The sequence below is a fragment of the Nannobrachium achirus genome (genome assembly GCF_963921795.1).
Source record: "Nannobrachium achirus genome assembly, chromosome: 11".
Classification (NCBI taxonomy): domain Eukaryota; kingdom Metazoa; phylum Chordata; class Actinopteri; order Myctophiformes; family Myctophidae; genus Nannobrachium; species Nannobrachium achirus.
The window spans coordinates 45,591,009-45,614,325 of NC_137820.1; the positions used below are offsets into that span (position 1 = coordinate 45,591,009).

Genomic DNA, 23,317 nt, shown 5'->3' on the forward strand with positions numbered 1-23,317 from the left:
ATGCTATTGTACTTGGGACTTTTACTCGTTACAGAGCATCTCTACTTCTTGTACCACTGGAATTAGATTAAGTCAAGAGCTCGTTCTGGGTGTGTCAACGTGTAACGCTTTCCTCCATAACATTAACCTAGTCATGGAGAGTAGTGTTCATCAAGGAGTCAGTTGGGGTCACAAAGAATATCTTTGACAAAAGACTGTTATTTTTAAGGTATCCTACATGCGATGTGAGATCCCATTCAAACTCAATAGAGAACCTCCACCCTGCCGGGGGCAGCCCTCTATTCAGAAACATCCCTACTTAGAAACACCCCTATTCAGAAATCCCCCCACTGAGGTTAGGGTTTTAGGTTAGGGTTAGGTGACACCTCTATTTAGAATAATGGAAGTCAATCTTCTGAATAGAGGTGTTTCTGAATAGAGGTGTGTAACATGTTTTCAATCTGTAGGTCTACTAGTTACAGAGCACCCTAAAAACTCTCAAATCACATTAGGATTTTATTTTTTTAATTAATGCTCAGAGAGTGACACCAATGCTTTCTGTGGACAGAGCCCCTGGTACAAATATGCTTGAAGTTGAGATGAGTGTATAATCCCTATTACAAAAACGAATACATTAAATAAATGTAGAATAGAATAAGTATAGCCTATCAACATTGAAATTCAAGCAAAAGTCCCTCAAAATTGTACAGGCTACTTATAACTTCAGTAATTGTAGCCTCTTTGGTTTCCAGTTCACAGTCTAATCTAATTCTGAAATAAATAATATACCTATGTATAAATGTGAATGTGCATAGTGCATAGGCCTACTGTAAAATGTTATTCTCAATCGAGGACACGAGGCAGCATTGTAAATCCACAAGAGTTTCCAGTGGGTCGGTGGTGATTTGGTGCAATGCGAACACTCATCTCTAAACCGTTCACTGTTCAGCGTTCAGGAGGAGCGACCTCCCACTGCTTCTATTGCTATAACAACCACAGGGCGGTCGGTCTCTGTGACTCAATGATGGCACATCAGTTCGGATGCGACTGACTTGACTGAGGAGTGTCAACGTCATCCTTCAACCTATGACAGTCTGACCTCACCGTGCACCGTTCTGTGACGAAATTGCGATCCATTGTCCAAGGAGACAACAGTGAGGAGGAAGCCCCGAATCCGCTACGTAACGTCGGACAGATTAAAGTAAACCCTCTGGTCGGGAAGGAAAGGCGCACCTTGTCTGGGGCTGTGACTGACTGCACGGATGGACCGAGAAGAAAGCAAATTGTTGCCTAAATTAACATAGGAACTATCTGCTGAAGTGGACCATTACTTTTGTCGCCCCCACACGCACGCGACGCGCCCCGGTGCGACATGGCGAGAGAGAACGGAGAGACCAGCGACGGCTCTTCTTGGAAGAAACACGTCGATGACATCAAGAAGATCTTTGAGTTCAAAGAAGTCCTCGGGACGTGAGTAGCAGCAGCTCTGGGTGGAAACTTTTGTGTCCAGTTTGCTACTGTATGGCTGCATCAGCCCGCATGGCAGCGTCTTGCCTCATTCATTTAACAGCCTACTGCTCGTCCCACGACATAATGTCATATATTGCCCACAACAACAGAAGATCTGTTGTTGTGGGCAATCCCGTCGTGCGATGAGGCAGGGTGCATTGAGCGTGCAGACGACAATGCCACATTGTGTGGATAACACGGAAATCAAAGCACACTTTATATAGCCTCTAATTTTGACACGATGACATCTGTTGAATATGTCTCAGACAAATCAACTCAAAGAATCTGTCGACAGCTGCGACCGCAAAGTCGTGTTTCGCTTCAATCGCTTGGCAAAAGATACATTCGGCCTAATTAGTTGTGAGTGAGCTGTAATTAAGCCGCCTATCATTTGTTACACAATTAGTGAACGAAGCAAGTGATCGTGACCGAATTGAAGAACGTCCGCAATCCGCATTATGAGATAACGTTACGTGCGTGCATCGATTCGTGCTTGACATAATAATTATCAAATTCAGAAACAAGTGTGATTGTATAATGCCACCTATTTCATTCCAGAAATTACTGTTAGCCTATCTGTAGATTAGTGTAGGCTATGTTAGGCTAGACAAACCATGAGTATTTTTTTAAGGGTCCATCAACACATACATATTATAAGGTGCACCTCTGGGCCTTTTAAACTAACATGCAAAGTGTATGAATCAATCCATGACGTGTACGGTGTACCCACGTCATGATAAAACCCAAGAGATTCCCTGCCTGCCTACAGACAGTCAGTACATCCTGACCCTACATAAGCAGCACAGTGGGCTATACTACACAGTACACACAGCATCAAAATAAACTCATTATAAACAGCCACTCATCAAACAAGTGATCTTATTTTCAGCTGACTACCGTTTATTTGTAGGCTATTCATATAGTAGGTTCGGTAGGCCTACTATAAGTTCACACATGCAGTAAACATATAGCACCAGTAAGACTCCCTAATCGGGAGATAAGCGACCGTCAGGTCGCAGCGTGATTTTAGGGCAAAATGTGTAGGATCAGTGTCCAAAAATGTCTTTGAAAAAATTGGCCAGATGGTGGCGCTATATGGGACAGATCCATGTTGATGACATGAGTGTAGACATACTGTGTACCGATTTGCGTGATTTTAGGGCAAAATTTGTAGGAGCAGTGTCCAAAAATGTGTTTGAAAAAATGGGCCTGATGGTGGCGCTATATGGGACAGATTCATGTTGACGGCTCTCTTGGCGCCGCCGAGGCGGACGCGTGGGTACCGGCCCCGGCTCTCCCGGTCGCTCCTAGTCCAAGTTACAGCATTTTATGTGCCCTGCAGTGGCGGGGGTCCTCCACTAGGGGCATCCATGCTGGAGCACCAGGAGTCGGTGGTCCCTGGGAATTCCCCGTGAACAGCCCCGTTTGGGTGGTCATTTGGTCATTTTTGCACTTTTTGGTGGTGGCAGAAGGGGGTCCCTGGGGGTCCCTGGAGCTCCGGGGGTCCCTGGTGGGGTGGAGGTTGTGGATTGGCAGGCAAGGAGTGTGTATGCAAAGTTTGGCATGGATTGGGGCAACGGTGGCGGAGATATGAGTTGGGGAAAAGTGTGACACGACGGACTGACTGACTGACTGACTGACAGACAGACAGCCGGTGGAGGTTTTGGTAGTAAATGGTAGTAAACTAATTAACTCTGCTTGTCCATATAGCAGAGGGAAATGGCTCAGCTCTTTGGTTTCACAACTTACTCTCTGGTGTTTGGACCACAGAGCAGGCAAATTCCACAGTTTATTTTAGTCCATGGTTAGTGCTGCTTGACTTAATGTCTTTTTTGCAGGATGAGTTACGTTGTAGAGAGGGAATGTAAAGTGATGCACTTTGAAGGGCAAAAAAAATATATCCCCAAATGGAAGACTAAGCAAGCACTAGAGGGGGTTTTAGTCAAGGGCTCTTAATGTTTGGATGATGGTATACAACTTGGGACATATTTAACCAGTGATAAATTTGATTTCCGTTTATGGGTAGAAATGTGTCAAAACATTTGTAAGAATATATTACATTTTCGGACGTGTTTTCCCAGAAACAAGACCTATACCCCAGCTCCCCCTTCTCCAAAGCTGACTGGAATTTGATGTGCAGATGTGGGGAGGGGTCTGTGTTGAGGACTGGGTCTCCCTGGGGAAATATGTTTGTTTTTTTCTGGCCTGGGAAAATGGTGTCAAGCTTGGTGGGGAAATGATTTGGCCAGGGGCCATGGTGTTCTTCAGCTGTGATTCTGGTCAGTCCCCATTCATAAGTGTAAACACAGGTTAGATGAGATGGCTGGCTGTACTTCTTAGATGTGTGCTTTGCCTTTCAATGACACCCTCCCTCTTTACACATTGTTATTATGAGCAGACTAATGAGACATTGAAGGAGCGTGTTAGTGTGTGCCTCATGAAACATTACCTCGGCTGAGGAGCACTTCGTCATCAAATGTACGGTAATAGTCAAAACAATAGCATAGTGTTATATTTACAGTCCTAAACATAAGGTGAGATTGACATTATTCTTTCAAAGTGCTGTATAATCTCTCTGTTGATGGAACATGTAGATTTAAATCTAGCTACATCAATTTTGTGCGTCATTACCTCCTTGATTCTGCCCCCAGGGCACAATGTCTGTTCCCTGGGAGTCTGTCCTGACAGATCTCCTTGTTCCTGTGAAGCTCTTAAGCAGGACAAAGCTTATATATTGTGAACGTGAGCCCAGGAGCAACCACACATCATAATGGTTTAATGGATTTGTAGTGCATAACAGACACACTCTTGGCATGTTTGCTGTTGCACTCAGCAATCAGACGATTACTAACTGTATAGGCAGCAATGGTTTCCCCTGGGTTTTCTTTGTCCTGCGCAGAGCCTCTGAATAGTGAATACTGTCAGTGAATGATCACGACTTTCTGTCTACACAGTGTCCAGGTAGGTAGGAGGAGATGATGATCTCATCCACTAGTACCAAGAGTGCTCACAGACCAGTTATCTAACCACCCACCTCCATCTTTTATGACTTGCTGTGTGTACGCTCCTCCTTATTAAGTTTAAGGACTGCAACATGATAAACTATTTTGAACGTCAGAGTCCATGGCTGAGGCTCCTATAGCCGGTTTAAATCAAGGGAGTGCCTTGTTGCGTGGGCAGTGAGTGCTGCTCAGATTGGGGAGGGGAAGGGGGATCACAGTGGGTCACTCAGGCCAAAAATCTACCAGCGCTGTAGTCCTGTCCTCACCACAGCTTTGCCTGGGGATTAAGAATAGACTGAGTCTCGGCCAGAGGAAGAGACGAGGATTATCCCTACCTCTAACCAGTACACCAGTAACCCCCCCCCCCCCTTCCCCCCACGCACGTGCTTAGGTTTCCTCCTGACGGTGTTCAGATGGGTTCATCCAATCATCCCTTGACAACCAAACCAATCCAACCATTCCATCACCAGCTCACCGTAATTTCATAGTTATATTTATTTTTATCTTATTAGAAAAGTAATAACCATGCAAACAAGCACTTCTCCATTATATGTCCATGAGACTGGCAGGACTTTTGACTGTGATGCACTTATTGTGGGAGGCATTCGCAAACCAATGGCCATGGTTGTCATGGTTGGAGGCCAATATTTACCACCTTACTATGAGGAAATCTGCTTTCCATCACTTAGCACTTACTGTAGGTTCTGTCCTATGCCAAACTTCCTGAACTGGCATTGTGGGATAGACCTGATAGTGGTGCTACAGCAACCATCTAATTCACGCCCACAATTAGCCAGTAGCTATGCCCCTCCCAAAAAGCTTTTGTCCAATGCTAGATTAGAATAACTTCCTGCTTGCCAAGGTTTGCCTTGGCAACAGCCTTGGCAAGCTGCCGGTTGCTAAGCTAGCATTGGACAAAAGCTTTTAGGGGAGGGGCATAGCTACTGGCTAATTGAGACAGCGACACCACTTTGGGTAAGGTGAATGATATACTGCAAGCCAGCCCATAAGTCACTGCTATTCAGCTGTAGCTAGCCTACCTTTAAAACAATCCTACATGAACTGAAGACTATATTGATTTAAAAAAAATATGTCTCCAAATGTATGGACTGTCTTTGTCAACATATCATCTTGTTTTCTATTTCTTTTCTTGACACGTGAATGCGTTACCCATAATGTTATGTAATGCAGAGCAGAGGGCAGACAGAGAACCTGTCGCTTTTCAGTGACATCACTGTCTTTTCTTCTACTGTATGTATTTACGAGCACCGACTTTGAAGATCCCGACATTTTCAACTATGAAGAAGCCAGATGTGATAATCTCCCAAAATAAATAGCCTAATATACGAGATGTATGAGAGACAAGCGTATCCGGGTATTGAAAAACAGAAGGTTTCCAGTGGTAGCACTTTTGACTCACTGATGAAGTATATTAAAGTAGGCTATAGAGATGGACCGATTGCAAAATTCTTGGCCGATACCGATCCTCCGGTTTTATGAAGGTCTGACCTGCCAAAACCGATTTTTCCGATACCGATTTCTTTAGCTAAGAACTAGAAAATAGGGTTGCTCAAATACCCTTTTTTCAGGCCAAGTAGGCCTACAAGACATACTTCAATTTGAGTACCAATAAGCTAGAAGAACACTAATGCCAAATCAATCACAATAGTACAATATTCAAAATGACAGACAATATCCACTCTAATATGACCGTCTGGTTTTTTTTTCTCCTTCTTTTTGGAGACGATATTGACACAGGATTATGGAATATATCCTTACATTGCAGTAATCAGCACCATCTGTATTCTGTAGGCTGCCACTAAGTAGACTGGCTGCTACTTGCTAATGTTTACTTTAGTCACAGGACCAGAGCATCATGCTGTGCAGTGCCATAGACACAATTGGCATAAAACCGGTTTTATGTCAGTGACCTGCCGGTCACCGATTCGGCCGGTTTGATATAATACCTGCCGCTCTGTATTTATATATACTTAGTCGGTGGCCGGCCAGCTCGGGAGCGATGTAAATAGGGAATGAATGCCCCGCCCTTTAATGCAAACCCCATTATACCTGTTGTCATAGGACCCGTTTTGACCATCTGTTTGCCTGTGTCCATTTATGCCCATATATGGAGATCTCTGCAGACACAGTGCCGGTTCCGGAAAACTCTGATGTCAGACATCAGCTCCGCATATGGAGATTCCGAACCTTTAGCGCCGGTTCCGGAAACCGCGTATTGGGTCGGGTCGAGGCTGGGCACTGCACTCCCTGCATAGGCGGGCAACGCACGTGCCGAAGTCTGTGTAATTCAAACCCCATGATGCCTGTTGTCATAGGACCCATTTTGACCATTTGTTTGCCTGTGTCCATTTATGCCCATATATGGAGAATGTATGGAGATATCTGTATCTGTCTGTCTGCGTCCCATATATGGAGATTTCTGAACACAGTGCCGGTTGCGGAAAACCCTGAAGCCAGACATCAGCTCCGCATGCGGAGATTCCGAACCTTTCACACGGTTCCGGAAAAACGTGCATGGGGTCGGGTCGAGGCTGGGCACTGCACTCCCTACTGCAGCGGGGAACGCGTGTGCCGAAGTCTGTGTAATGCAAACCCCAAGATACCTGTTGTCATAGGACCTGTTTGACCATCTGTGTTTACCTGTGTACATTTATGACCATATATGGACATATCTGTCTGTCTGCGTCCCATATATGGAGATCTCTGTGAACACAGTGCCGGTTCCGGAAAACCCTGATGTCAGACATCAGCTCTTCTTACAGAGATTCCGAACCTTTCACGCCGGTTCCGGAAAACCACGTATCGGGTCGGGTCGAGGCCAGGCACTGCACTACCTGCTGTGGCAGGGAACGCGTGTGCCGAATTCTGTGTTGACTCATGTGGCGTACGTGATGTCAGAGCTTTTTATGCCGGTTCCGGAAAACCCTGATGTCGGCTCATATATGGAGATCTCTGAGTCAGCAGAAGTGATGTCACAATGAGTCAGCGCTTGTGCCGGATCCTCCGGAACAGCCTGATGTCAACAATCATCTCCGCATACAGAGATTCTGAACCTTTCGCGCCGTTTCCGGAAAACTGCGTATCAGGTCGGGTCGAGGCCGGGCACTGCACTCCGTTCTGTACTGTATGGGCATAAAATGGACAAGGACTGACAGATACAGAGATCTCCATATATGGGCATAAAAGGGACAAGGATTGACAGATACAGAGATCTCCATATATGGGCATAAAAGGGTAAGAATTGACACATACAGAGATTTCCATATATGGGCATAGCGGCCCGAACCTCTAGTTTAATAAAAAGTGTGGTAGTTTTGCTTACCCTAGCTGGTAAATGATTAGTGCACTTCAACTTTAAGCTAGATCAGGCCAGCCTGTACATAATGGCCAGCAGCCACCAATGCCATGCCGTGAGCATGTTGAACTACCTACTCAAAATGGGAAATCAGAAGACCTCGTGATGCTGCAGAGGCTGGACGATATTAGGAAAACCTTCGATATTCGATAACATTGTTGAATACCTTGATATCGATATTACTCAAGATATCAGTAAAAACAATTGCATTTTATAGTTTTTAATGTTTTTCTGCTTTAGGTCCACTGCCTGCCTAACTCAGATAATGAATCCATGCATGCACATTGCACAGTACACATAGAAGGGTCAGGCAGGTTTTATTGAAATAACCACACCTGGTTACAGATGGACTGCTTTTTTTGCATGTGCTACGTACGTGCATGTATAGTGTATTAGTGTGTCTGTTAATTAATTTGACACATACACCAATACCTAATTTCAATCTGTCTTCGTCGATATATATACCTTGCATGTTGATGCCTCGATATCGATACATTTTTGATATATTGCCCAGCCTTACTGTAAACCTTATTCTGAGTCTGACTTATAGGTTTGATGATAATCTTGGTCTGAAATCTGGACAGTTCAGATGAAGGACCCTCCTGTATTTCTCATTCCTTCCTCTTCCTAATTCCCCCCGTCGTTTTTCCTCAGTCGGTGCCCAGCACTGACTCATTGCTAAAATTATATTTGGATTCCTCACTAAGTCAGTCTATTTTACACATACGACTAAAAGCACAGTGCAAGGACAAATTTGATTGTGCCTTCCACTGGTGATCGATCTTTGTGAGAATATCATGCCTGATTGGGTTTCACCAGTCAATAAGATTGTGTGCGTCGGGAAGCCCGCAGCTGTGTCTGTAATGGTCTTTTCTCTTCCTCCTGTTACAGTGCGGTTGCCGATAATGAGATCTAGCCAATGTACCTACATGACTGTCACTTGACAAGTCTAATTTCAGAACCTTTAAGCCACTGGTATTCTGAGGGAGCAAATGAAGTAACCGCTCTGGGAAATCCCTTTTAGGAAAGCCCTAGTGTGGCCCTAGAGTGACCTAAAGGAGAGGCTGAAGAAACATTGCTCATGGGATGATATCCTAGTCTGAGATTGTTTCAGCACAAAATACCTCACTCCAAAAAGAAGTGTGAAATGAGTGGTGCATATTTCACACTATAGCCTATACTGATATCCTGTGACATCATGTCATGTGTAGTTATAACCCCATGGGAAAACCCTTGGAAAACCTATGTCAAACATACGTCAGTCATCCATTGGGAAAACATTTGGAAAAACACATGATGAAAAACACAAAGCCACGTACTGTATTACCGCTCAAAAATAAAAAGAACACAACCACCCATAACAAATACTTCTCTGCTGCACCTCTCTGGAGAGTTGGGTTCTTTGATCCAGACTTGTATTAGGAGTGTTGTTTCTGTTTCTTCTCAGAGATACATTAAATGTATCTGTATTTGTCTTATTTTCATTACTTGCTCCATCAGAGTGCACAAGTACTACTTTTGGTGCCATCTGTTTCCGGCCGATAGTACAAAGGCAGGGCCTTTAGCCAATGAGGGAGCAGCGTTCTCTGTGACTTCACCACTAACAAGTGTGGACCGATATAAATAACAAAGTGCAAGTTGGCACCTCGACAGAGTGCCAACTTGCCCACCCACATACATACAGACAGCACTCATCACCCTACTTGCGTGCTTTGCTGGTCACACTTTGTATTTGGAAAGTGACTATGAGTGCACAAGGAACAAGTTGGCACCTCGACATAGTGCAGTCTAGTTCTTTATTGTATTGTGTTTTTATTGTGATCTGGATCTCCCTTGGGTCTGAAATAAAGATTGAATTGAATTGTCTGAAATGGCTGGTACTAGTAGTAGGTACTTGTCTACGGCCATATCTTTTGAGCAGTCAATAATGACCCGTATCTAAACAGTCAGCATTCTCCGTCTTTTGGTTAGCCTATTCTTTAGACACGTATTAGCCAGACCGACCTATCTGAAGTGTGTGGCAGTGTATTGGCCAAGTTGATTATGAATGGCATTAGCTCTTATCAGGTAGCTAGCAGTCAGCCCTCTAGGAAAGATCCCAGTGATTAGTCCCTCTTTTTAATCAGGTCTGTGTGAACACATGGCTACCAGAACATTGGCTCACGTTGTATCTAGACCAGGTTCTTTGTTTCCAGATGTCTTTAGAGATCCAGTCAGAACCAAGACAAATTGCTGTTTACACATTGCATTAGAATGACTGTCAAATGCATGTACAGTGACCAGTTTTGATAAAATCGCACAGCTGCTGTTCTTGGCCTCCATCAGACCAACTCACTCAAGATGTTGAATTTCAAGTATGTACTAATGGACAAATACCCCAACAACGAAACAGATGGAGAAACTGCAGAATAGCCTTGTATAATGAGATGCTGGTGGGTTAAGGATTATTAAGAATATATATAGCAGACTTGGTGCATACACTGATCCCCTCACTGAAAATATGGTTTTACAATGATAAGAAAAGTTGTGCATTGGCCTCGCTTTCAAGGCCTGTAGAGAATTGTTTGTTTTATGCAAGAGGTTAGTGTTGTTGTTGAATACAAAAGATGTCTTCTTGCATTTCTTGTTTCTTGTGAACAATGTATACATTACAATGCGTCCCCTGCACCCTTAACCAACATGTTTACATTTCTGGTTAATGTTCCGACTGTACTGTGGTAATGTACAGTATCAGCAGAGTCTTGTACTACATTGATGGAGGCTCCACCTGGATTATCAAGCTCCAACTTTCCCTATGTGTCCATTACATAACGGGCTGTGCTAATGCATCTTACACAAGATGATTCAGTGTGATTACTCAGCACGACTGCTGCACTGTCCACACAGTAGTCAGTAAGCTGCCTCTAACCTCGAGAAAGAGACACAGAGAAAGGGAAAAAGCTCATCTTTGCATAGAGTGCTGTAATTAGGGACGGGGCGATATGACATTTTCATATCACGATTATTGTGACCAAAGAAATCACGATTTATGATATCGCGATAATAAAAATATCCCCAACATCCATTATCCTGGGCCGAAACATTTGCCCAAAGAAATAGCAGATCTACAAGCTCATATTGCGACGCGTTGTGAGCTTGTAGATCGTCTATTTTTTGGCAGAGATTTGGTAGATAGTAAAAAAAGACTATCAAGTAGTACGTATGTTATAAGTACGTTTTACCAATAGAGGGATGGTACCGGATATGTAGCTCAGCAAATAAAAGGTGAATTGATCCCAGTGCATGACGGAGGACAATTTCACGATAAAGTAAATATCCACGATACGATTATCGTGAGTGTTTTTTATCACGATAAACGATAATATCACTTAGTAATTGTCATAAATACACAAGGCTGTTGGCTAAGTTGATGCCCTCAAAAGTGTGGGTGTTTCTGATTAGTTTCTTAACAGCAAGGAGAGGGAAGCACGCACATCTCCAGGTCTGAAGAGGACCCGTATGGTTCGAAACGTTGTTTCTCTTTAAATAAAATTGTCGCTGGAGCTGCTGAACAGTGTGTGGACTTCCCTTCTTCCTATAGTTTCTTAACAGCACCTTCAAATCTCGAATGGTTTTGATTTACTTTGTCAAAGGGAGGAGAGGAAGTGATATTGCTACAGTATGTCTCATGCATCTTGTGAGTCGGGGTGTACAACATTAACCAACTTTAGAGGCTTCCTGTGTTTCTTGTGATGTTCTTTTCTTTTTAGCAGTCAGTTTTCCTTAGCAGAAAGCATGCTTGGTTAAAAATAACTTGCAAGATTTAGCCTTTATCTTTTCAGAGCCACAGGGTTTTTTTGGTGGAGAAATATTGTGCTTCTTACAGGAATGCAGCAGCCATAGCAGTGGTGACACGCACTGAATTGAAATGATGCTCACAGCATCAACTGCAATCAAAAGAGAAGTGTCGCAACAGGCTGTTGTGATAGGAGCTAATCATGATGACTCAACTCTCTCAGCCACAGAGACCCTTGAATTTCCATATTGCCCACATTATGTCTGGGAATGTTGTCTCACGCACGCACGCAAGCACGTACGCACGCACGCGTCAGCAGTGAAAATGGGTTCCACCTCTTAACATCATAACTGGGACCACCTGGCTGGTTGGCCAGTGTTGTTTTATTTATTATCCTCAGCATCATGTATTCATCCTGTAGCCCTGCCCTGTCCCTACTACCCCCACCCCTCCTTTGGAGTGCAGGGAGAGGGATTAGCGTGGATTTGATGTCCACAGGAGGGCTTAGTGGACCATGCAGCGCTGACTTTAGACCCCGCTGGGAGGAACTGATTACATGCAGAGTATATAATGGACCCCTCATGAGCCCTCATACTTTCTTTTCTTTTTTTTAGGTGGCAAAGAGGTGCATCTCAATTTTAATATGTGTATCTGTTGTCTAATAAGTGACAATGCCGGTGAAATTCAACAGGTCACTTAATCCCACTGACTCTGAGATTTAAAATTCAGAGTAAGAATGGGGGGGAATCTCAAACTGGAGATGGTAAAGAAAACAACGATGTATATGAACTGTCTATGAGATTTCTGATACGGTACATACAGTATACTGTAGGAGCCACTGACAGGGATGGATCAGGAGAAAAACTGCCCAGAGAGGTGTGGAGGACAAATGAGATGAGTGTGTGGGGGTGGGGGGGTCAGATGTATTAAGTTGGAGTGAATGTGGTAGCATAGCAACAGATACAGATTGCTTGGGCAAATATTCCCTTAATTCCATATTTGCTTTTTAAGGCGTTCATAGAGCCAGATGGCCATGGAAGACACGCCATCCACAGACCTAAATGCTTTTTTTTTAAAGGTTTTAAAAGTGTTTGCCCGTGCTATTGCCAGCACAGAAGTGCACACACCGTGCCGTGAGCCAACACAGGAGGCTGCTCCTCACATTGAGGGGCTTAGTTGGTTCTCTGTAAATATTCACAATATGCTGTTTGTGTACTCTGCCGTGTCTGCCACTGAGTGCCCTCTGTTCACCGAGCATACGTTTTCTGTGTCAATAATCTCTGTGCTTATGTAAAGCTGACCAATAGTGAGCTCCTTTTCTCTCTCCTGCTGTGTCTCCCTTCCACAGTGGTGCGTTTTCTGAAGTGGTGATGGCTCGGGAGAAGGTCTCGGGGAAGATGGTTGCAATAAAGTGCATTCCTAAAAAGGCACTGAAGGGGAAGGAGACGAGCATCGAAAATGAAATTGCTGTGCTTAGGAAGTAGGTAACACGTAGGCCTGTCACAATTGTTACATAATCGGTTTATCACTTTTTTTTGTTTTTGCATAATCAACAATCATTTTTGCATAATCATCATAATCGTTTCCATGTTGAATGAAAGATGAACGATACATTTTCGAAGATTTTCAAAAAAACATTTTCTTGAAAGTTTATTATTGTCAATAATTTCTTTAAATTTGAGTCATTTGTTATATCTGCAATTTGTGATTATGAAGAAAACAAAGACATGTAATTTGTGTTCATATGTTCCAATGTTCAATGCCAAAAACCCAATTAAATCGTTAATCACAATTATTTGTGTGACAATTAATCATCAACTTAAATTTGTAATCGTAACAGCCCTACTAACACATGACCAGTCCAGGCAGTCCAACCAGCAAGGATTTTGCTGACAAAGCACACCACTTATTAAAACAAAAGGTTTTTAGGGTGTGTTGGTTAACCATTTATTTTTTAACCCTATATAGTTCATTGACCGTTGTATCCCAGGTCTATACTTGGCCCCCTTCTTTTTCCCTACATGCCAAATCTTCACGTGAAAGTAGCCAATCTAGACGCTCACAATGCGCTTCATTGTGACACGTGATTTGTAGTCGGCAATCTTTTGCCAAATATTCACCTATTACGGCATGCCCAAAAAGAGAGACCTGTATCTCTCTTCTGGGTCTGGTACTCTGTACTCTACAGAATCTACAGAGACTGCTGCCTTGGAGTTAGGATGCCAACGCAGCACCATTTATTTAATGGTCATTATCAGCCGAAGTGACCAATCCACTCTCAACAGAAGAGTTGAGTTCACTTGCAAACACACAAGGGCCATTCAGGATTGTGTTGACGCCAGGTGACACTATTTACCTCCAAGCCTGATGGGTCATTCTCCTGAGAGGGTTAGTTATCATTCACTCTTGACGAGAGCGTGCCAGTTGTTGGGGCGTGGTTGCCTGGTTACGGTTGCTATGCTTTGACTCCGGTTTCTCTCAATCTCTCATCTCCTCTCTCCCCCTCCTCCCCACACTCGCGCTACCTCATTTCTGTATTTAGCGACCCTGAAATCGGAACCCTGTTTTAGTTGGAGCTGCCCAAACGATAGTTACCGAGGGAGGAAGTTGTGGGGGAAACCCCACGACCTCACCCACCTGTCCCTCTGAATAAGCTGTGTCACTAACATGTCTCCTTGGAGAGATATGTTTTTTTTTTTTTTCTTCTTTTGCACCCACACCCTGTTGCATGGTTGCCTGGACACTGTCTTCTAGCACAGTATTGATTCTATATTCTATTCTATAGGTGCTCCTGCTGATGGGGGCAGCCAGCCACTTCGTGACTCAGTGGCACGCTATAAGAATCCTCTGTCTCTGTTGAGCACAAAAAGTTTCTTTACCATGTACTGCTGCCATTGTGTGTGCTTGTGTGGAACAAACAAACACACACACGTGTACACGCACACACCACAGCCAATTTTACATGGCAGGGCTTCATTTCAATGACAGAATCGGGGTAATTTAACTGTGATTTTGGACTGTGCTGAATCATAGATTGACGAAAAGTGAACAGAGTTTCCTGTTGTCCCTCTCCCAGAATACAACATGAGAATATAGTGGCTCTGGAGGACATCTATGAGAGCTCAAATCACCTGTACCTCATTATGCAGCTGTGAGTACAACAACCCAACCACACCACTCGTCATGCTCATAATGTATTGTGTGTTTTTTCTTGAATGAGCATGGATAATGTTTTGAGTTCCCATTATCCACGGAAAGAGAAACATTGGAACTGTCCATGCTACTGTACCGGCATCCATGAAAGGTCAAGATGACATGTTTTAGACTAGAGCTATAGCACCTCACTGTACTGAGTAAAATTACTGGTGTATTGTTAACTTAAAGTGTACAAATGGAACACTATTAACCTTTCATTGTATTTTCTGTATGTGCTTTATAGGGTGTCTGGAGGTGAACTTTTCGACCGCATTGTAGAGAAGGGTTTCTACACAGAGATGGATGCCAGCAGACTCATCAAGCAGGTCTTGGATGCGGTCAACTATCTCCATGCCATGGGTATAGTCCACAGAGACCTCAAGGTACTGCAGTCCTGCATTCACACAGACTACAGATAATAACCCATGTACTTTTTAATAGCGCTTATCAAACAAGGTTACAAAGTGCTTTGCAGAACAAGGTAAAACAGCAGCAGCAAAGTAAAATCAGTGGATAAAATCATGTCAGCACAATAGTAATAACACCCCCCCCCCCCCCCCCCCCCCCCCCACACACACACACACACACACACACACCAGCTTGGACACCCATACTGTTTTCTGTCTTGTCCAGCCAGAGAACCTGCTGTACTTCAACCCTCATGATGAGTCGAAGATCATGATTAGTGACTTTGGCTTGTCCAAGATGGAGGGTACAGGTGACGTGATGGCCACTGCCTGTGGCACTCCGGGATATGTGGGTGAGTCTCTCTGAGTTTGACTGAAAATGGCTCACACAAGTTGCACCATATCTAATCTGCTATTAGACATTGGCTAACCTTAAGCCCTGTCCATGCTTTCTCCGAAATGTTCGGTGAGTTGGATGTGCAAATCTCCGACGTGCAAATTTCCGAACTCTAATTCGGTCTAATGCTTTTCAGAAGTCGTGAGTGACATCATTTTGTAGTCGAAACAGACCTTTTGGCCTGTCAAAGTGTGAACAGGCCTTTAGGAGTCTCACCTGATTGGATGCTAGCCACAAGACCACTAATGAGGTCAGACACTGAGTAAAGGCACTAATTTGAAGCAGTAATTAGAAAAGGTGTCCGCTGACTCTTGATCATATGGCTGCAGCACTTACGTAATTAGGGAAGCTCCTTTCAGATGAAAATGGAGCCTTTATGTGTCTTCCCTATCCGATATCCTTTCATATTAAGTTTACACGCCCAGTTTTGTCATCCTATGTATCAGTCTTTGTGAATTAATAACCGTTTGTCTTCCTGTCTTCATAGCTCCAGAGGTTTTAGCACAGAAGCCCTACAGCAAAGCTGTGGACTGCTGGTCTATTGGTGTCATCGCTTACATTCTGTGAGTGTGTCATTTATCGCTAACATTCCGTTAGCGAGTCAGTAGGTGATATTAGTTTGTTTCCAGAAAAAGGGAGAGGGAAACAAAGAAGGGGAGCAAGGGGAAAAGAGAATAAAAAAACAAAAAGGAAATGGCATATTTACAAATGAATGCACAAAATCATTAATGAAGCCTTCTTTAATGTTTTCAGTTGATTCTAAGCTGAATGCCCTATTGACGCTTCATATGAGTGTGGGGGTTGGTTAGCCGTAATGGTAAAGGGTCTTATTTTGCAGCTATCCAAAGGGGTTCTGTCAAGGTCCCATGAGTTACGCCTGCCAAACTAATTAAGTAAAGTGCTGCTACTCGTTATGAGGAGAACATATTTTGCCTTGTTATCCATTCGTTAGGTTAGAAGACTGGCTACTAGGTAATCAGTTGGAAGACTGGCTAATGCCTTCGCAAATGAGAATTCTGTGAAGAGAACACATAATAATACAATTAAAATCATAATACTGTACATATCCACAGCTGTGTGCTTCTTTAAAAATATGCACTGATTCATTGGTGCACCACACATGCTCTGTGTTCCTCCAAATCAGATGAAAACTGACATTGTGTACTTCTTTTCCTGTATATCCCTGTAGTCCGACTGAAATGGCTATTATGGTCATTTTATTTTGAAGTATCAGTCTGAAACGGAAGCCTGTGTGTTTCTGAACCATTCAGAAGGTCCCAGCCCTTCAAGCGACTCTGGCGAAAAGTTAAATAATTTTCATGTTTTTGGGCGACGTTTTCCACTATCACCTCATCGCCTGTTATCGCCAGTAATTGCCGGGTCCTATTGACAAATAATGCACTTCAGGAAAATACGGCCAACTGTCGTCTGCAGTTAAAATGCAAGATTATTGTTTGTAGCCTCACATGCCTGCAGGCCGCAGGCAGAAAGAGACAGCCAAAAGTGTGAAAAACATATTTTTCACTTTAATCCCTCTGAGCCGATGGCTGGTATGCAATATGAAAGACAAACTGCCTTTTAGATTAGTCTTTGCCAAATCCTTTTTATATTCTGGCTAGTTTCAAACATGTGTTGGATGATAGCTCTCACACCGTTGTGTCATCTTTGTCTGTTACCCCAGGCTGTGCGGTTACCCTCCATTCTATGATGAGAACGACTCGAAGCTCTTTGAGCAGATTCTCAAGGCTGACTACGAGTTTGACGCACCATACTGGGATGACATATCAGACTCTGGTGAGCTGTGTTAAGATTAATTCATACTCCATCGCATGGTGGTGTTGCTAGGCGAAAAGAACTGATGTTCTTGGAGTATAAATGTAGCTTTAGATATGTGTGCCTGTTTGAGTGTGCATGTTTTCAGATGACTGCGTACACATTTACTCGAGTGCATTCGAATGCTGCTACTGCTGTATACTGTTAATTTGTGTGAACCAATCTTGGATCAAACTCAACGATCATCTCAATCTGGAGATTTCCGTTTTCATTCCCTCTTCAGCCAAAGACTTCATCAGCTCCCTGATGGAAAAGGACCCAGAGAAGAGGTTCACATGTGACCAGGCTCTTGAGCACCCCTGGTGAGAATCTAACCACTGACACAATGAAGCCCCTACCAGACAATCATAGGGCACCACACATCTCAATGTAACTAAACAGTAGTGTGACGCATGCCAGGCGGCTGACGCGGTCGTTGGCCGAGAGCATTTCCTCCCACTGTCATCCGTCTCCATGGCTCCAAGCTCCGAACCCTGCTCTGCCCGGCACTGTCAGCCCTGAGAGAGAGATCTGTTGAATAAATGGCCACCAATTAGTAGCTGACATCCTGAAGGATCTTTGAAGAATGCCGAGTCTCTAATGAACAATTAGAATGTCTTGCCAGGCCTGAGTCTCAGATAACGAGAAGGGGCGCGTGTGGGCAGCTGTCTCCGGCCGAGGTGGCTAATACGAATAGCTCTGTTAGCCAGTAATGGGACTCCCGTATCCTGGGCAGGTGGTCTACTTCATGCAAAGTACACAGTTTGGTGACACTGGTAACAGGTGTCACAATCATCAGAAACAGCTTTAATTGTGAAAGTAACAGCGCACCTGAAACGGTCGCGTCCTGTCACTTGTAGCATTGTCACATTGTGCTTTATTAAACCTTTATTTCTTTCTTCAAGCCAATTTTTTTAATCAAACAATTTTCCCTAATTTAGTCGTTATGCAAATTGATTCCTCCCCACACATTTCTGTGTTGCCACTACTGTTGTGAGAAGTCCTCACCAGGAGGATGTAGTAGGAAATTTAAGGCGCGCGTTTTTACTACGGTGACGTGAGGCGGGACTACGGCTGTTATGACGTAATCGCTGTAGTGGTCAAAAACGTTAAGCAACCAGCCGTCGGCGACGGGGTCCCACCCCTTTCGCTGAACGCTTTGGTTTCTATGGCGACGCGACCACGCAGCAGGCGTTGTAGACGCTACGTGGAAAGGTAGACTCTGCCGTAGTAGAGACGGCCGTGACGGCGCCAGGTTGATCTATCGAGCGCTGATCATTTCCGGTTGCCGTTGCAAAGCTTAAATAGCCTAATGTCTCTGTCCTACTCCTCCAGCTGGCCATGAATTGGCCACTCCCATTCAGTCACGCATGTGTGACTGTACCCTCAACCAGATGTCACCAAATAAATACATGTTTTAATAGACAGAACATACCGTGATCTGGGCCAATAAGAAATTACGAGCTTGAAAATTGTTTGAGGATTGTGATTCAAATAAATCTAGAGTTTGAACTGTGCTTGTGGAATGTAATATGACTTTTTTTTATTCCCCAAGGATTGCTGGGGACACTGCCCTCTGCAAGAACATCCATGAATCTGTTAGTCGACAGATACGGAAAAACTTTGCCAAAAGCAAATGGAGGGTGAGCACATCATTTGTGGCCTTGTGCAGACAGTATTACGTGAACACTTTGCTTTCAAGTACAGTCTGTATGTTAAATGAGTGCCTGATAAAACAAGTCGTGTAAACATTTCTATAGACTGTTAAGAAATATTATAATACAAATGTGCTAACAAAATGGTAGCATTTTTTTTAACTTGAATAATGACCACCGTGTAAAATACCCCCCCAAAATAGGCACTGTACCATTTTTGGACTGGATCCCATCACGTAACTCTCATAATTCTCTCTCTCCTTCTCCCCTTTTCCTGGTCACAGCAAGCCTTTAATGCCACAGCTGTGGTCCGCCACATGCGCCGCCTACAGCTGGGCACCAGCATGGAAAGTGCACATTCCTTAGCCAATAGCCAGAGCCGGATACCAACCAAGAGCCAATCTGTGGACTGTACCCCTGTCTCCTGCAAGGACTGTGAGTGATTCCTCAGTCTGCCGACCAGTACCAGACCTTAAGCTCTGTTCATTTTGTCTCCCCTCTCAGTGCTTTAAGCTTAATGTACTGTATGCTTTGGTGAAAATGTGTTGTGCTTGTTTATTTGATTAATTTGATGTTGATCGATTAGTCTGCTTAATGCACGTCTTTGTTTATTATGTTAGTTTTTTTACGGCTGGGTAAAAATTAAAGGAGTAGTTCACCCCCAAAATGACTTTTCTTCTATTGATTACTCATGCCATGGAGACTTGAGTTCAATAATGTTTTTTTTTTTTCTTTTTTTTTTGTTGCATTCCTAAGACAAAAATGTGACAGTACATTTACCCCCATTGATTACGGATGGGGACCCGAATGGATTTGGGTCCCCATGCGGAATCAATGGGGGTACATTTCTTGCAATCAAATTTTTGTTGTAGGAATGCAACAAAAAACAAAAAAGATATTGAACTAAAGTCTCCATGGCGTGAGTAATCAATAGAAAAAAGTCATTTTGGGGGTGAACTACTCCTGGCTTCAGATGACTTCTAAGACAATTGCATAGATCAGTGGCGTCCAGGTACCCTCAGGGTTCTAAATGGACCCTTACAGACATAGACGGCGCTAAAAGCGGGTGCTTCGTCTCTCGATCAACACAGTAGTATGGTGCTAGTAAAGGCTGGGAGAGTGTGTTGTTACTGTTGTTTCATAGTCGTTTAAGAAATTAATTAAACATGCGGGAGTCCTTGAAATTAAACAAGTTTCTAACTGGCGTAGATGGATACATTATGGGCACATTACTTGACTCATGAAAATAACTGTTAGCTGTAGTCCTGCCTGGCTGCAGTGATTCATATTCACCGCATGGTTTTCCAACAGGTCCTCCAAACGCCAGTGTGCCCTCTGCTCCTCCAGCCTGTAGTGAGGACCCTCCCCTCCCCTCCGCTGCATCTGACGAAGCCCCTGTTGTGGCCGAGCCACACTGGCCCCGGCCCCCCTCCACGGTCACCGTCATTCACACAGGGACTAAATGACGCCAGGTTCCGCGGGAGGTCAGCTGGGAGACTACAGAACTGTGAGGTGGGAATGCCATTCCGCCTTGCAGAATTTTAACGCTGTTGTCGCCCCGGTTTGCCCATCCTGCCACCTTTCCCTGGTGCCAACTGCTGCTCCCCTGGGAGGAACTTGAGGAGCATTGGCTTAGCTCCCATTTTGACCACGGATCAGCACCGCTGCACCGCATCTGCTGTAACACACATTACAGATCTGGATGTGGAGAGAGAGAGAGAGAGAGAGACAGAGAGGCTGGGGGAGGTCATAAGTGTGTTTCCACACCATTGAGGCCATGTTCTCTGGATTCGTGGTTCCAGTAAAGGAAGGAGCCAGTCTGGGAGGTGTCAAGCTCTTATGAAGCCTCTGTTGCTATGTCTTTGACTGAGGCTGCTGTGACACGACTTGACACGGGATGCTCCACTGAATGCCTTGTGTCCGCCTGGAGCAAGTGAGTGGAGTCATGTTGCCCAATTGAAATATGAGCTTCACGCTACGAGTAAATAATAGTGACACCGCTATCCGCCCTCTGTATCTCTATCTATAGTTGTAATGATGGCTTTCCTTAATTCCATGGTGATTGTTACAGTGTTTCACAGTGTCATAACTTCCAACAGTATGACAGGTGTGATTATAATTTTTTGCTTTGTGGTTTTTGGACCTGAAATATGTCAGCAGAACCATGTGCTTTACGTGCGTGTGTGTGCGTGCGTGTGGGGGACCATTGCGGTGAGCAGTTTTGATGGTCATTGCACTGTACTAAATGACCTAATTGAAATGCATTGAATTATTTATTTTCTTACAGTCGGTTGTGATTTTTGAAAGATGATCACATGTGTAAATGTAAATTATATACAAAAAAAAATACAAATACAGTCAAGGAAAAACGTTATTTGACAAAAGATACTGTATGTAATAGTTGTTCCTTTGTTAGCTGTTTTATTTGCTGTATACTTTTTAGGCTACATTATTGGTGTGAAATCCTCCATAGCCACAGGAGGGCGCCCATGAGTCCTAGCTTTGTGACCAGTTCTCAGGGATTATGCTTTCAGACTATAATGGAACCAAACCCCTGTTAGAAGAATGTTTGGGGGTGGTGACTGACTATTTAATGTGCCATTGGGAGAATTTGTCAAATGTGCTCCATTTTTGTTTTGTGTTTAGGTTTTTACTCAATTATGCTTGTCATTGTGAGGCTGATATTATCTTATACTGAGTGGAAGGTTTCTGCTTAAAATCCTTAATGTATTTATATTTCATTGAAATAATATATCTCGCTTTACTCTCGTGGGACTTTGTGTAATGAAAATTGATTGGCCTTGACAAACCATAATGTATCTTGATATCTGTTCCTCTCAAGTAGTAAAATCGGCACTGTACAAATCAAATAGAATCCATTTGTGAGTTAAATTAACACTGAGGATTTTGTGTACAACTGAATAGAATAAAAGTGGCTGTCTTGAAAACTGCTCACACACAATCTCAGTGTTTGGTCCCTGTGGTTTCATACCAGCTCTTTGAATTTAGCAGCAAGATGCTGCCTTCCTCTGTCTCTCCCAAGGCTTTCAACTGGCCACATGGGAGACCAGGGCAGAATGAATCGGTCTTTGAACCATATGAGTGTGATACCTCTATGTAATGCTCCATTATCCAACATGGACGAAAACAAAAGAGTATAACACTAGAACTTTCTCTATGGAGGGCATTGACACATTGAAAGGTAAAGCTTGTGATTTGAATATAGACTTATTTGTGGAGAATGACACCTCTGTGTATTGTACATATAAATCTGATGAATTACCTTTGCTTAGGTCAGAGTCTTTATTGGTGTATACATTTTTCTCTCCTTCATAAACACACAGCAAAACAATGGACATTATTATGCTTAACCATTAAACCGGGGGTCTTCAACAGTGGGTCTGGGACCATTATGTGGGTCCTCAGATATTGCATGGGCGGTTTTACATTAAACACTTGAACCCTCGCCGGCCTCGCGTCCCTATTCAGGGGGGAACATTCGCCAAAAATAGATCTACAAGCTCAACGCGACTGTGACGGGTTGTGAGCTTGTAGATGGGCTGCTTTCGGAAAAGAGCTTTGGTGGCTTGGTGCACAGGGAAAAAAAAGAGCAGAAAAAGTACCAGGCCAAAGGTCAAGTTTGCAAAGTATTGAAGTTGTTCTTAATGTCTAAAAAACATTTCAAGTTGCAGTTCACCCGTCCAAACTTGATCAGAAACATAATTGTTTGATCAATATGTCCATGTCAAGTATTATTCTCACACAAATGTCCATATTAAAGGAGTTTTATAGCACCTCACTTTGCTCTGTCTTTTGCTGTCATTTAGAATTCCAGGACCCTTGCATAATGCAAGTATGCCACTAGAAACAACCCTCATAAATATGCTAACTTGCCACGCCCCTGGAATCAACATGCAGAAACCCCCCACGGCCCTCCACCCCTCCCTCACTAAAGAAAATGCCAACAACAAACCCAAATCTAAACCTAAACAACACATCTCCCTCACACACCTGTATCACTATGGCAAGAGGCTTTTGCAGAGAGGGCAGTTTTTTTAGAGAAAGGCAGGGTGCCAAAAGCTACCAGGATTTTCATAAGCTTCAAAAACCTTATTAAAACAAGAAGGAAAAATTCTGTCTGTGACGTCAGTTACTTTATGTGTATGAGCACTAATACACACAAAGTGGCTAATACACACACAGTGAAACG

At 43.6% G+C, this 23,317-nt stretch overlaps 1 protein-coding gene across 1 annotated transcript; it reads left to right on the forward strand.

Annotated features, from left to right (window-relative positions):
* Positions 1-1,351: 1,351 nt before the first annotated feature.
* camk1db (calcium/calmodulin-dependent protein kinase 1Db) lies at positions 1,352-20,573 on the forward strand (the record flags this gene model as incomplete). The annotated part of the gene is made up of 11 exons (XM_080737107.1): positions 1,352-1,449; positions 12,990-13,121; positions 14,718-14,792; positions 15,081-15,219; positions 15,470-15,596; positions 16,128-16,203; positions 17,322-17,434; positions 17,697-17,775; positions 19,008-19,095; positions 19,392-19,542; positions 20,455-20,573. The coding sequence occupies 11 exons, from the start codon at positions 1,352-1,354 to the stop codon at positions 20,571-20,573; spliced, it is 1,197 nt and encodes a 398-aa protein (XP_080593233.1).
* Between the last annotated feature and the right edge of the window lie 2,744 nt (positions 20,574-23,317).